The following is a 16,209-nucleotide window of genomic DNA, read 5'->3' as shown; positions in this document are numbered from 1 at the left end:
ACACAAACTCACTTCACACACACACACACACACACAGATACTGACACACAGGAATTGTCAGGGGATTCTTCCTGGTGGTAATAATAAAGCACTCGGCGCACACCTGATGGCAGTGTGGGGTCGGGGCTTGGCGTGCCCTCTCCAGCATAGCAGGGAAATGACGAGCCAATAACTGCAATTAAACATGCAGTATAATGGCTAATCAAATTGACAGCCTCGGCTGTTCGCATGCCTCTCTCACAATGGCTTATCACAACAAACTATTATGAGGGAGGGTATTTCAGGCCTGATCCCCTCTTTTCTTTCTCTCTCTCTTCCTCACTGTCTCTGATTCTCTCTATCTCTCCCTTCTTCCTGTTTCTTTACCCTTTCTCTTTCACTGTTTTTTTCTTCTCTCTTTCCCTCCCACCTTCTGTCTTGCGCATCCCCTCCGTCTCTTTCCCCTCTCTCTCTCTCCCTCTGGCAGGCTGTCGTGTGGCTCCAGTTAATTGCAGTGGAGATTAACAAAGCAAGCAAATTTGTTTTCTTTCTTTACTGTGTCACACAGAGGAAGGGAGATGTTTTCAGGGAGGTATAGTCGAATGAGCGGGGTGCACATTTGTAGAGTCACGTTCAGTCTACCTGTTTCTCAAACTGGTAAACGAGGTTTATTAATCTGTTTTGGATGTTTGTTTTTTTTTTTGCCCTGTCATGATCTCGACTCTCCACTCTCATTAGACTAAAATAATGGGGTTTAATAACTTACTTATACAAACAGGAAATAAAATAGATTAGCAGCCTTGTTGGTGAGTTAACTGTATCCAGCAAGTGTGTATGTGTTTCTATTAAACAAGGTCAAGGGGAGTTTGAAAGGAGAGAAGAGAGTAATGCTGCATTCATACCATGTCAGCAGAATTGGAAGAACAGGAAAACCTTACTATTGTTATTCCAAATTTGAGATTATTTTCATTATTGAATTATCTGCCGATTATTTTTATCAGTTAATTGGTTCATTCTTTTGTCTATAAAATGTGAGGAAAATATTGAAAAATGCCGATCACAACTTCCCACAGCCTAAGGCGTTGTCTTGTTTTGTCTGACTAATAGTCCAAAGCCCAAAGATTTCTGTGATCTATCTATCTATCGAATAAGACAAAAAAAACCAGCAATTTTTCACACTTGAGAAGCTGGAACCAGCAGAAGTTTTTTGGCATTCAAGAATGACTATCAAAATAATGCTTATAAATTTTCTGTTGATCAACCATTCGATTAACTGACTAATCGTTTTAGCTCTACATGCATTATTCTAATATGATTACCTCCCATTGCTAGCCTAGTAGTCACACAGATAAATGGAATTTAGCTTAAATGACCTATTGTCTCTCTGTTACATGTTTGAAGTTAGACGGTGTAGTCCCTTATTCGTCCAGGAGTGTTCTATCGTAGAAAAGGTTTCAGTCGTAGTCATCTGGACACTGTTTTCAGAATCAAGACGTTTCGGCTCCCATCCGGAAGTCATTCTCAATTGTGTGTCTCACAATTGAGAATGACTTCCGAACTGCAGAAATGTTTGAAGTTGTTAACAAGTGAAAACGGGTACAAACAAATAGTTTATAGCTCCTGTTTAGCTTGCTGGGGCGATTGTAATAGTAGTTTTTTGGCATTGATCCAAGTCCTTTATTATTGCTTATAGCTTAAAGTTTTTATAGAATGTGAAAGTTTAACTGGTTTAACAGTGGTGTTACAGAGTAATGCTTCTCTTACCTCACAAACAATCTTTGGCAGAGTACAGACACCGGCTTCAAAGAGCACACAAACCCGACGAAAGATTAGCAACAGCTGATATGACCTGCTGCCGTTTGTCATTTTAACCAGTAAAAGCAACGGTCGGCTCCGACTAAAAAGGAGAGGCTGCTAACTCATTGTTTTGTACACTGAGATTTGCTTATGAGAAAGAGAGGAGAAAAAACTGATTCGTTATCATAAGAGACGACATGACTGATCATATTCAATACAGTTTCTATGTTAATGTTATTATAAAATTGTTTATGCAATCAGTTATTCATTGAGTCACGGCTGGCCGCCGACCCACGTTTTTATCTTACGTAAAAATGGTTCCAATGGGTTTCATGCAGTGAGGTATACAGATTTTATTTATTTTTACCATTTATACAGATTTAATTTGGGGAAAAGGTAGTTGAGATTGGTACTCTGTTTTGGCAGGTATCCTGAATTGAAGTATTGAATCATGCAGGGGTTTTCAAAGTGGGAGGCGGACCTCCCCTGGGGGGCGCCAAACAGTTTCAGGGGAGGCTCAGAGACTCAAGGTGAAAACGATGTTCATGAAGGATTTCTAACAAACTGATTTTCTATTAGATATCAAAAGTGAACCATGCTCTAGGATTGCCTAAATATTTCTAAATTGGGTAAGGAGATAGTTCTGGGGAATTGTACAGTTTTTCTTACCTAGAATCAGCCCCGTTTTGTATTTATGTGCAGTTTTAAAGTATGTCAAACAACAATATTAGGCTATTTTAACTCAATTGTTGGATGTCTATGGGAACCATTGGCTGCTACATGATTCCATAGACATGCATGTATTGAACTAAACCAAAGGCGGGGACGTTTTTCTAAGCTTTATCCGAGGGGAGTCCCACAGTCTCACACTTTGAAAACCCCAGGAATAATGTGAACGCGGTATTAGTACTAGAGGGAATGTAAAGGAAAAACAGAGGAAAATGGGAAAGAGAGTGGGGTCAGGTTAACTGTACATTATATGAGGGATTTTCCAAACAAAATTTAGACATGACCTTACCGAAGCTCGCTATCCAGCACAACACAGCAAAGTTTTTGCCATAACGTTCATCAGATTGTGCGTCAGGTTTTGTTCACCTTGTGTTTTTGTCGAGGTACCAATGTTTTAATCTGTGCTGGTCTGTGTGTGTTTTCTCTACAGTACTCCGAGAAGGCCCTGTACAACCAGCTCTGCTTCTACAGGTTCATCTTTGACTGGGACTATGCAGCAGCCAAAGTACTACAGGCTGATGAGAGAGGTAAGACTATGCACACACATACGTACATGTTGCTTGTTACTGTACTGTTAGGCCTTGTACCTAACTTTCAAAGGTCTTTATCTATTTGTTACAGGATTCATTTCTAACGTTTTGTGCAAACAGAAAATAGGCCTGCTTTTTTAATTGTTATCATATTTTATTCCTTTCTGCTTTTTTATTTATTTATTTTTTCTTTTGTTGCTGTTTTTATTATTCTGCAGTACCGCCTTAGAAACTGAAATCAAGTTACTAAAGCTGCTATTGAAGTCTGAATTTTGATGTCCTAACAATGCTTCCTCACAAATACACATACAACATAGCATTAGCAATCAATGGCTCAACGTAAACCTTTTACCCAGGCTACACTTACAATATTGCCCAATGATGTGACGTGCACGTGCACGCACACACACGCACACACACACACACACACACACACACACACAAACAAGTAACGGAGTATGGGCATTGGATATGGGGAGGGGGGTTAAGGACATTCAGCTCCTCGAGTCGACAGCCCTAATTTAGGAGACGGATTCAATCACACACACATACAGAATGCAAAACGCTCCAATCACTGGAAGAAAGAAGGAAAGAGCCCTCGATCGCTCTCCCTCTACCCCTACCCTCACTGTCCATCTCTACCGCTTCTCTCCTTTGCTCTCTCTCTCCTTTCTCTCTCTCTCCCTCTCTTGGACAGGCACTCGTTTGGCTGTGTTGATTGAAAACAGGTTTTAGATTTGGGGAAATGATAGGGGGAGTAATGGGTGCGCTGACGAAAGGATAGCCCTTCTCCTATAATGGGACATGGAGCGTATATTTCCCCCCTTGGACTCAAATAGACGCTACTCCAGCGCTCTGGGCGCGCTCAGTAGGCGTCAGCCACAAGGCCTCTTTACCCATAGTTCTCCCTGATTGATGTCACTTGATTAGAAAGGGCCTCTGGGCCGAGTGATTTATTTATTTGATTAAATATTTATGTATGTATGTTATTTATATATGTATGCCTGAATGCTGCGAGTGTGTGTGCCAGCCAGGACTTGAGTGAGGCAACAAAAAAGTGAGACAGCAGAGGTAAATATAACGTGTAATCAACAGATGACCACTCAGAAGATGGAGGAAGCTGAAATAGAGGGATTGGACCGGTGTAGAGGAGGGGGGGAAGGGAGGGAAGGGAAGGAGTACTAACATGATTATAGCCTCCATTTTTGCTTTCTTTTATTTCTGTCTTTGCCCAGATGCAAGAAATCATCGCCAATCAATTCCTGACTCTAGTCCTTTCTTTATGTTCCTGTGCTTTGCAGTGTTTTTGATCTGAGCCAGTCTTTCTCTTCCTGTGTTGTGTTTTGTACCACACAATACAATACAGCACATTCTTTACTTAGAGGTAAAGTGTTGGAAATGTGTGCTCATGTTTACTGTACATATAGAAGGCACAGCGTACATTGCTCAGTATACAACATATGTTACATGGTTGTGGAGCATCTTGTTTTGTGACAAGCATCCATGTTCAAACCAGTGGTTCCCAACACTTAGAGCTTGAGACCCCCTCAAAAAGTAATGTCTATTTGTGACATGTTGTTCCAGGTTGCTTATGTCTATGAGCTGTGAGCAGTGCAGCCAATGAGTCATTTTGGCTTCCCAGATTGGTTGGTTTATTAATTTTTTTGAGTAAAACTGAAAAAAGAAACCTCGGGCCCAATGTCACACTTATCACTGACGTATTTATTTAGAAGGTTTAAGTGTACCAAACCTTCATCAGGCCATAGGTCAATCTGTTTATTATTTCATACAAAAAATAAAGATTAGAGAAAAGTTTGACAAAAATAAAGATAATTTTGTGAGGTTTTTATTCCTTCCCAATCCTGTTAATCAGCTCGTGACCCCTCACGTTTTTCTTGCAACATTGTTGGGAATTCCCGACCCTCAGGTTAGTATCTACACCCACTGACACTTAGTGAAACCTTTTTAGATTTCTTTCACACACCCAGCAGCAGAGCTCATTTTAAATCAGATTTATTATCAGTGTATATCTCTTTCGGTTAACATCTGAATGTTTAAGCTACAGTAGAAAGCAAACAATGTAGCTGTAGAGGGAAGTGTACTAAGTGTCATCTGGTGGTTCGGTGTGAATTTCCTCTTGAGATGGCAAGAGAAGTGTCTCGGATTAGGGGACACACAGGACAGAAGGATCTGGAGGGACTGGATCACCCACCAGCTGTGGGTTTTAACCACCACACCATGTTCAGACACGTTTACTTGTTGCTGGCTCTGTCAGTCGAGAAGCAGCTACTTTCCTCTGTTCTCTGAGCTGCCAGTCCATCAAATCATCACCCTTTCAGTTTGATGGTTTGGTTTCCTAAACACAGGACCTCCACTTTACCTTCATCGTCCCCAAAATGTGTTTGAAAGACAGAATATGTGACTACATCATGGCTGAAACACCCAGTACTGTTCTGCAACCAGTGTTCAGCACCGCCCAGCACTCTACAGAGTTAACATTCACAACAAGTTTCCGCTGAGTTGGTGTCACAGTGATGGCCACAAAAATGTGTAGCAATATCAGACTGATGTAAGTTGCATTTAAATATGTTTTCAGTAACATCAAGTAAATCATTCTTTAATAACAGACTAAATTAATTATGTTGGTGGTCGCTTGAAGTGATTGCTAAGTGGTGTACATGATGCAGCACACATACAGTTAAACATTACAGTACTATGCCGTAATGGAGAAAACTAACATCAGGATGAGGTAACATTGCTGCAGATTGAAGTGTAACTCATGATAGCACGCAAAACCAATCATAACTGAACTAAAACAGGCATAACTCACATTACAGTACAGATGACTATTTGTACAAATTAAAGGATACCGATACTGTCTGATATGATTTGACAATTTGTAATACCAAGAGGGAGATATTTGAGCCCACAAATAATGTCTCATCTTCGGGGTTCTACAACCCAGAAGATGGCATGGATGTCTTTTATCCGGCCTGGAGGTCGTATTTATGGCAGATCTGGCTCACTGTGTTGTCGATAAAGGTTTACAATATGTGACTATATCGGTTAATCTTGTCTGGCAACACTGACAAACCAGTGTCTCCACCAAATGATTCATATCCAACACACTCATACCACTGCTTTCCTCAAATAGAGGAGGATGCATGTATACACACACTCATGCTGCTATAAAATATAGGTTTACGGTGTTATCCTTCTGTCCTGGGGCCATAATATCCCATATTACGGCATTAGACACCCAGGGACCACACTGCTCAGATTACAGGGAGGAGACTTACAATCCTATACACCCTACTCTACTCTGTTGTGTGTCTGTTCCTTGAGTGATGTCCCTATGGGAGTGTACGCATGTATACCTATAGAGATTTATTAGCACTGTTTGTGTATGTACACCATCTCGCCTTAATATTTTTGTATTGTCTTTCTGGTAATGATAGTGCTATCTAGTGAATGTAAACAGCTTCATCTGCTACTAGAAGAGCTGGTTAGACATTATGCTGACAATACCATTGTCTAAACTAAACTATATTTCTATATGTATTATTAAACTCATATTAAATACTGTCTATATAGCCAAAGCCTGATACATCTTATTCCTCTGTGACCTCAATTGTAGCCTTAAAAACGCACAAATGAGCCACACTGTTGCACTGGATGACACATTCCTTCATCACAATGAAGATAAATAACATCTGCAGTGCCCAGCTGAATTATTTAGCCTGTTTTTAAGAAGAAAGAATTTTGTCCTATCTTTGAAGATTCATGTCTTCAGCAGGAATGAATGGCCTTGGGCTTGAAAATGTTATCAAAGGTAGAGTTTGTTTGTTCTGGTATGAAGTGTATGAGTTGGTAAACTTGTTACATTAAAGTAAACCAATATGCATCACTAAAATCTACGCGAGCTTTTAGTGATGCATTTATTGACGTTCCTGCCCCAGGCACATTTAACCAATGAGCTCTGTTCAAAGTGCACGTGGTTATGGGAGCTGTTTAGCTCAGACCTGCAGCATACGTCTTTATAGTTGGGTCAGATCGAGGTCAGCTCACGTTTCCACCACAAATGGACCCCTCCAGAATTTGTTTCTGACCTGGACCGAGACCACTTCCTTTTAAAGGTCGGTGCGGTTCTTTTGGTCTGCATCCGAGGGCGATTGCTTTGTTCAGATCTGCCCAAACGAATCATACCAAGGATTGGTAGGAGGAAAATCATACCAGGGATTGGTAAGGGGGGGGAAACGAACCAGATTCAACCGGACTACACAGGTTTGAAAATGCCTGAGAGCAACAGACAGGCTGAGGAAATACTGAGAGACGACTAACACGTTGCTGGTTTTGGTCTTTTTTATGGAATTTATTGAGAATAACAAAGAATACCACCAGCCTCATCCCTTAATGTTTGCATTGCCATTGTTTACTAAACTCAGAGAAATATGAGCTTTAAGATAAAAATGTCATAATATACTCCAGTACCTGTACAGCCATATTGTTCAGATGATATCTGGGTGTTCATGGTTTTTTCAGTCAATCAGAAAAGTCTGAATCTGTACGTTTACATGTATACTGAACATACGAAATGAAGCACATTAAAGTGAAATAGCTGTACATAAAATAGTTGAGTCCAGAATGTAATTTGATCAGCTTGTGTGTGTGTGTACACTGCAGTACTACAGCGCGTTTGTGCGTGTGCACATTTGCAAGCCAGCGCCTGTCTTATCTACATGTACATTGCATTTTTGTGCCTGATTGCTGCGACTGAGTAAAACATGGAGGTAATTTCATCCGCTGCAGGAGATCTCTAATACATTATACACACACACACACACACAGAGGCGCACACACACACTATGAAAGAAAGAAAAAACATGCTGTCCGTTCCTTAGCTGGGAACATCCCGTATCAATGACTTTCAAATCATTTCATGTCACTTTTCTTCTCTCCATCTCCCCTGCTCTCACTTTTTACCCCCCCTCCCCTCCCTCTGTCTATCTGTTGCCTTTCTCTTTCCTCCCTCACCCCTCCCCTCCAGGTCTCAATCTTGAGTGTGGGCAGTATGATTGCGTGTGTGAGCAATAATGTAATTTTGCCGCATTGATAAAATAAAAATTGTCCTTGAGCTGCGCTTTTCTAATGATCCATTTACCGACAGCTTCCCTGCCACCTCTCAGCACTCTGCATTTGGTCCTCTTCTACCCTCCCACTCCTCTTCCTCTCGCTCTATCTACTTTCTCTCCTCCTCTTTTCCTACTCTCCTCTCTATACCCCCCCCCCCCCCACCCCTTCTCTCCATCTTCATCTTCCACGCTCCCCTCCATTTCTCCGGCGATACAAAGCGGGGTGGCAAAATCCGCGGGTGCGATTGTCAAATCAATTATTCATTCTGTGCAATTACACTCACACAAAGAAGTTTCCCTGTGCTCCGAGTGGTGATTAAATTAACTGCTATTCCAGCTGCCCGTCGCCACCAGCCTAATAGAATATTCATGGAGGCGGCCGACGGAATGGCCGATCTCCATTAACTTCATCATGCTCACTTAATTACAGGCTTGTTATTGTATTTACACCTAGTTAGAGCGTGCAGAGCCCCGATCTACTCGTGCCCAGCTCCGCCAGAGTATGCGTGAGTGTGTGACAACACCTAGTTAGAGCAAGGATAACCCCTGATACACTCACTGTGCGCATGTGTGTGTGTGAGGAAGAGAAATGTCGTCTAATGCAATCAGTTAGGCAAAGTGTTTGGGTTCTATAGCTACATTTGAGTTTACAGTATGATTTCTGTCCATAGGTCATTTTCCATCTTTCATTCCAGTCGTCATCTCTTTCTTTCTTTCTTGTTATTTCCCCTCCTCGCTCCTTTTTCTTTCACGTCTCGGCCTTCCCAGCAACGCTGTCTCCCCTCTCTTCTCTCCTTCCCCCTCAGACTCGCTCTTTCAGGGAGGCTATTTATTTGAACTACACTCCCCACTGTGCTCCGACTTGCAGCAAGGTCTCTCCTTCTTTCTTTTCCTCTCTGTGACTCTTAAATCATTCTTTTATCTGTTCGCCACACAGTGATTGAGGTGGAAAAGGGAAAGGAGTGAGGAAGGGAAAAGAGGAGATGAGGGGGGAGAATTATTTTCTCCTACCTTTCAGAAATGATGACATGATTGCTTTCGCTTGATCATGCATCATCACCCTCTTTCTATTCCCCAGATAAATAGACTAGTTTGTCTCTCCCTGCCTCTCCTCTCCCCTTTTCTCCCTCCATCCCTGTCCTTGCTAACATGAGGATTATCTGGTAATAGTTGCTGCTGGCGTTTAAGTCAACCACACCATCTTCGTGTGCGTGTATATGTGCACGCGTGCATGTGTGATTACTGTTTGTCACATGGATGTTTTTCAGTCGCCATGACTGTGAGTTAGTGTGCTTTTTAAGTGTTTAACTACCATCAATCGTCTGCGTGTATGTGCTTTTAGTGTGTGTGTGTATGTGCGCCTCACTGTTGATCTGTGTGTAACTAACCTTTGTTCCCTTGGGCAGTCAGTGGGCTGGTATTTATCCAGCAGCCACTAATGCAGCGGGCAGGAAGGACAAGACAGGAGATAGGGATGTGGAGATGGCAAGGACATGACAACCGGCCATATGGACTGTGTGTGTTTATGTTTTTTATATATATATATATATATAATTAGTATGTGATCTAGATAAATAACAAGTCACTATTTCAAACATGTTTTTAATTTGTTTGCTGTAGTAAAACACTTTCAAGGGCTATGACTGTTTACTATGTATTACTCGTATTATTGATTTTCAGGATTTAATAGTAGTAATTAGTAATAGTAGTTAATTAATCGATTAGTTGATGGACAAAAATTAATCAACAATCAAGCAAAAATACTAAACGTTCACAAGTTCCAGCCTCTCAAATGTGGGGATTTGCTTTTTCCTTTTGTATCATTGTAAATTGAATATATTTGGCTTTTGTGCAGCGTGTCGGACAAAGCAAACAATTTGACGTCACCTTGGAAGTTGTGATGTAGCTGCAGCTAACGGGTTTTTTCATTATTAATTAATCTGCCGATTATTTTCTTTGTTAATCGTTTGTTCTATAAAATGTCAGTAAGATATGCCCCTCGCAATTTCTCAAAGCCCAAGATGATGTCTTCAAATTGCTTGTTTTGTGTGACCGACAGTCCAAAAGCCAAAAATCTTCACTCTCATTGAACACCAAAAAACCCAGCAAATATTCACATTTGAGAAGTAACAACCAGTGAATTTCTGGTCATTTTCGCGTGAAAAAATGACCCCAATGATTAATCGATTATCTAAATAGTTGCCAATAGTGTTCTGTTGATAGATTAATTGTTTCAGTTCTAGTTGTAGCCCTAATTGGGTGTACTATAGTACTCATTGCTCATTTTTTTGTGGTAACTAGTAATTTCATGCATTTGTTATTTTAAATAAAATCTTGGAATCATATTTTTTTAAATATTTGAAATGTATTCTTTTGCATTCTTACAGACCAAAAAATTCTTCACACTGTCACACATTTACTCACTTTAGTTACAATATTGGTTCCTCAGTCTTGCATCAGGTGACATTCATATCAGCAAACAGCACTGTACCCATATATGTAAACATAGCCAGGGGGAAAATAGTTATACACTTGATCCATCCTTTGACATTGTATTTGTTTGCTTTGTTTACATACATATGGTGCCGGTGCTGTTTGTCTTTTATGATTTAGACTTGATGAAGATGTGAGGGCCAAATTTTTTAATATAAAATGAACAGGTAGAAAAACCTCATTTATGTTCAGTATGAATGAAACTCGATTAATGCTGTAAAATCAGATCAGCCACAGACAAAACAAAACTTAATCCCATTTCCATTTTCCTGCTTCTTCACTAGTGACCGTACTATAATTCTCCATGCAGGTGTGTTATTACTTGGTTTCATGATACTTCATCTACACTTGATGCTCGGTATAATGTTGTAAAGATTTGGTTTTGGTGGCCACCTTTCCCAGGATAGCAGCTCTGTCTTCTCTCTGGCCTTATTATGGCCCACCTGAAGGGATAAAAGGGACAAGATATTGACTTTATGCTCTCATTGGGCTTTTCTATCGATCTTATGATCCTGTGTGTGTGCACACGCTGCCATCGACCCCTCAGTCCAATTCTATGATGCCCCTCCTGGCCCTCAAAGTGATAGCATTACGGGCAGATAGCATTGGATCTGTTAGCTCTCCAGTTAAGGGTGAAATGCTCCTCAGTGTTTATTAGTGACGAGACAAAGCCGGCGTGCGCTCTGCTCCTCTTCCAGTGGGACTCAGCTAAACCTCATCATACGTTGGGGGTGTGAGAGTCATCATTGGTGAATCATTCGCTAGTTTGAAATGCACACCTTGCAGTAGCCAGTGCAGTTGAGGAACTGAATGATATTCCATTTAGCTCTGGCAATGAAAACTCTTCTTTTCTTTCCCTCCTTCGCCTCCAGGTCGTGCAAAGTCATGGGTCAGAGAAAAAGATGTGTATCGGAGGCTGAAGGAAGTCCCAGACAAAGCCTTGGCCACCAGTGGTTACTCGGAGATTAACCTGGCCAAACTCTTCCAGGCCTTCTCCTCCCTCAAGTAAAACACACACATCTGTAAAGACGACACCACCAAGAGGCTCCGACATCTGATTCAAAGCCGGAGATTTGCACATTCAACTACATCTGTTTTCTCTGTTATTGGTTTCCGAATACAGCAGGATTGATGATGTTAGGCTTTTACCTCCTAACCCTCATATCATCTTCCCTGAACCTAATGGGCTTGTAACATCACTTAAAACCCAATCACACCATTTCCCTTCTCCAGTTTCTTCACATAGACACGCACGCACACACGCACACACACACACACACTCACACACACTCACACACACTCACACACATGACTTGACCCCATCACCCTTACTCTGTATGGAAAAGGGGAGTAGCAATCATACCTAAATGACAGTCTATTGTGTGTGTGTGTGTGTGTGTGTGTGTGTGTGTGTGTGTGTGTGTGTGTGTGTGTGTGTGTGTGTGTGTGTGTGTGTAAAAATGACTTATCCTCAGAGCAGCCAGTATACTCCAAAAGCGGCTAATTAGCCAATGATAGTGACCCCGGCCACTAAGACCACTGGATGCCTGCAGCGATCGGACACTTGTTCTGATTACCACCATTCATCCCGAGAGAGTGTGTGTGTGTGTGTGTGTGTGTGTGTGTGTGTGTGTGTGTCAGATCAGATCAGAGGATGAAAGAAAGGAGTAAGGAGGACGCAGGGAGTGATGGGGCGAGGGAGGCCACACGTTCTGCTCCCTCGCTCTTTTGTCTCCGTATCGAACAGCTGATCTCCTCCACTGCCTCTGTTTAACTGATGTCATTTCATCCCTTTCACTCTGTTTCTTCTACCCTCCCTCCTCTGTGCAGATTGTGTTTTAATACCTGTAATTTTCTATGTATCCGACTTGTATTGCTCAGGTGGGTTTATGTAATGATTTTTATTTTATTTTTTTGTAATAACCAGAATATTTCGTATTGGGTATTTTGATATTGATGAGAACTTTTTTGATACTGAAACCTCAATAAAAAGCTAAATGGAAGATGTTAATCTTGTGGTATTTGCAACATGGGGGGTGACAGAAATGGGTGGATGGATATCATGTAGCATCTTCATGTTTCCTGTTACCACTGCACTCTGTAGCACACAAACATGCCATGAAAGGGAAGTTTATTAAAAAACAAAATGAAAAAAATTGACAAAATCTCCCCATTTCATAGTGTTGGGGCATCTGTTTAGGTAAATCAAGCATCCCTTCACTTTATTTGACACCATATTTTAAGGACAAGTCTGGTGATCTATATTTTCCTTAATCTCAAATGAAAAGTTCAAAACCAACAATGACTCGATCCTACTAACAAGTGGTGCCAGTGTAGCAAACACTTGATACAGTATGTTATTCTGTACCATATCTGAATGGCAAAATGTACTATTGTTGATACATATATATATTGTCTCATGGTATATATTGACATATTACACTTTCTAAATACTGTATGTATTTCCTCTGCTGTAGTTAAAGTTCAGTCTGTAACTCGCTACATGAAGTGTTTCACTGTTTTCATCCAAGAAATCTTCTTTGTGTTAATACAGTATGTTTTTTTTTTTATTTTATTTAATTTTATTTTTTTACTCCATCCTGCTCGTGCATTTCCATAAACACTGCACGCCTCACAAATCACTTCAAACCACAGTGACTTGTGAAGGCAACCTTAAGTGGGCTGAACATTTAAACCATGATTCACTATGGATAGAACATGCGTGTGTGTGAGAGAGAGAGAGAGAGAGAGAGGTGTGTCTTGGTGCATTTGCAGCCTATTGCTCATAACTTAACATATTTATTAAATCATATCAGCTCCACTACTTCTTCTCCCATAGTTGCTTAGCCTGCTTTTGCTCTGTTTTCTCTTGGATTTAATCAACTACAGCTCACAGTAGATGTGCACAGGCCTGCTATTCCCACTACCAGGCTGCAGGTTTTTAAGTGAGGGCCCCGTTTTGTCCTCCCAGTTTGGAGTAAACCCAGTCAAATTGAGTCCCCTGCATTAATTCGACCCTGCTAAGCTAATAAGGTCGAACAAGTCTCTTTGTATTGTCGTGTTAAGCTTTATTGCTTGTCGTTTTGACCAGCGATGGACAAGGTAGGCTTTGATGAGGGAATTAGTCCCCTATTCTGTCCCTGTTATTCATAGCGCGGTGGAACATACAAGCACCAGAGAGGGTGTCAAAAGGAGAGCTGGTCCTATTGCAAAGTGTCTCCCTTGTTGGAGCTGAAAGGGCGGTTATGAGACGATAAACCGCTTAATACACTGAGCTAATTGGATGAGAGCAAGAGAGACGGGGAATTAAGGGGCGATCCGAGAGGGGAGCGGAGTGCCATGGCCCTGCTATTCAGGTCTTTCATCGGGGCCGGTTCTCCGCCTGGGGTGGGGGGGGCTTGTTCATCAAAGCGCCTTTTAGAGCTCCTGTCCCGGGGACTGATCCGGCTGAGGCTGTGGAGTGATTGGGCCTATTCTCTCAGGCAGGGACGTGGTGGGAGAAACGAGGCCCGGGAGAATCCAAATCATGGGCCAAATCAAGTCCAACAGCTGGGGGAAGGAAACGGGGGAATGGCGGTGATGAAAATGGGCACGACAAGTCAGTGGGAGGACATTTTCTAGACTCCTGAATTCAACCTGTGAGAGGCGGGCGGGAGCATTAAGGCCCAATGCATTGACACAAACCACCAAATCATGTAGATTTTTCTTCTTCTTTTGCAGTCAATTTGAAAGAAAACGGCGCATGGTTGGACTGTATTCACCTTTTTTATATCAACATTCATTATCATGATCATTCATGCAACAAGAAGCCTCGTGGCCTAATCCCAAGTGCAGGTCTGTCTTGAATGAAAGAACACACATCTAACAAGTGTGACTTTATAAATCCAGAGCTGCCCTGCGACAGCATTTGAATTTTCTCGCCTTTTTGCGCTGCAAAGAAAGTTTAAGCCTCGCTCCCAGCAGGTCATCCGCCTCCCGGCATTCCCCAGATATTAGGGACAAATTGGTTTGCCATTCATTAGTTATATTCACAATAAGATTAAAACTCCACGGACAATCTCATCAAAACCCTACAGGGCCATACAGGAAAAAAAAACACACACGCTCCACTGGGCTTGAGCAAAAGAATAGGAATTTAAAAAACATAGAGCTCACACATCGTGGATGGTGGATTGGAGAAAATTGGTTTTTATCTTTTCTTTTTTCCCCTCTGCTTTTTTGCATTATGCTCCAATGAGCAGCTGGGTGAATTTGTGTGAGGCTGTGAGCATGTGTGCTAGGATAAATGAAAGTACAAAATTATCTCTCAATCAGTCCCTTATCGGGTCTAATTCCTGCTTGTTTGGACTAAATTGAGTGATTAACAGGTGTAGGACCTGCAGACCTGTAAAACAAGAAGGGATAAGAAGAGGGGTTTCACAGATGCAGACAATAAAAAGAGGGACTACATTAATCCGCGGGCTAATTTCACGCGATTTGGTCGGGTACCATGGATGGGTCAAACGGAGGAGAATAACCATTGATTGCTGTAATAGTCCTGCATTAGTAGTGACATCCAATGGGGAGGGGGATTTGGGGGAATTAACTCTACGAGGTGTGTGTGAAAGCCGTTTGATGAAGTGGTTTGTTACTTCATTAATGACAAAGGGGACTCGCTTCCATCGACACGGCATTACAGATGTTAAGACCAATTTAGCGCCTTTAAAGGGTTTTAAAGGAAGTTTTGTGAGCCCCCTCCCCATAATGTGGGCGATCTAATTGAAAACCCCTCGCCTTTGTCGCGCGTTTCACATGTTGGGGATTAGGCTCATGAATATATGGTCAGTATTTTGTCAACTCCGCTGAAGAGGATAGACGCACGCAGCGCACTGGATTACACACCTAATACATTTTCTCTCATTCAGGTGGAGCAGTGCGCCTCCATCTCTGTTCTCTGCAGCGGTGAATTCCTCTTTGAAAAATGTTTTATCCTCCTCAGCGGGCAATTTGAACATCAGACAATCTGTTACTGAAGTTGGTTTGTATTTATTTTACATTCCAGGAGACTAATTAGTCAATAATATTAAATGAATTAAAAAGACAGTCATATACATTTAGTTTTGGTTAAGAATTTGTATCTTGCAGAATTATTCTTCAATGTAAGACAGAAAACACATTTTCTTCATAACACCTTTTATTAATAGTTCTATAATATTCTATTTCACATTGTTTATTTTTCCTGGTTTAGGCCTATGTCAGTCCTAAAGGAATTTGAAATAATAAAAGATAACTAATTTTACCAATGTAATTTATTCAAATTAGCATTATTAAACCAGGAAACTTACAATCACTTAATAAGACAAAAAACGTTCCTTCACTCAGTTCCTCGGGGAAAAGATTTTTAACATAAATAATTATCTAAAAACCTAATAAACACAGGTGAAATTCTACACAGGGCGACATTCATTAAACACTACACCGAGTGCAAATTATCAAAACACGGTCTCCTGAAATATACACGACCTTGTTTTGAAAGTCATCCTTTTTGTGGTACTTTTTTTTTCCTTTTT

The 16,209-nt window shown here is 41.2% G+C and overlaps 1 protein-coding gene across 2 annotated transcripts in view; it reads left to right on the top strand.

Moving 5' to 3' along the window:
• Positions 1-12,066, top strand: part of pola1 (polymerase (DNA directed), alpha 1) — a 57,471-nt gene extending 45,405 nt beyond the window's left edge. Inside the window, exons 36-38 of one of the 2 annotated variants that reach the window (XM_044177013.1) lie at positions 2,936-3,032; positions 9,574-9,682; positions 11,533-12,066. In XM_044177013.1, the coding sequence (XP_044032948.1) occupies positions 2,936-3,032; positions 9,574-9,682; positions 11,533-11,629 (303 nt within the window). In that variant the 3' untranslated portion in view covers positions 11,630-12,066. The remainder of the gene's footprint in view (positions 1-2,935; positions 3,033-9,573; positions 9,683-11,532) is intronic. The other variant, XM_044177014.1, reaches the window with a different exon arrangement.
• Positions 12,067-16,209: the final 4,143 nt, after the last annotated feature.

This window comes from Siniperca chuatsi, linkage group LG19 (assembly GCF_020085105.1).
Source record: "Siniperca chuatsi isolate FFG_IHB_CAS linkage group LG19, ASM2008510v1, whole genome shotgun sequence".
NCBI classification, from domain to species: Eukaryota; Metazoa; Chordata; class Actinopteri; order Centrarchiformes; family Sinipercidae; genus Siniperca; species Siniperca chuatsi.
This window is presented reverse-complemented; position numbering and strand designations above follow the sequence as displayed.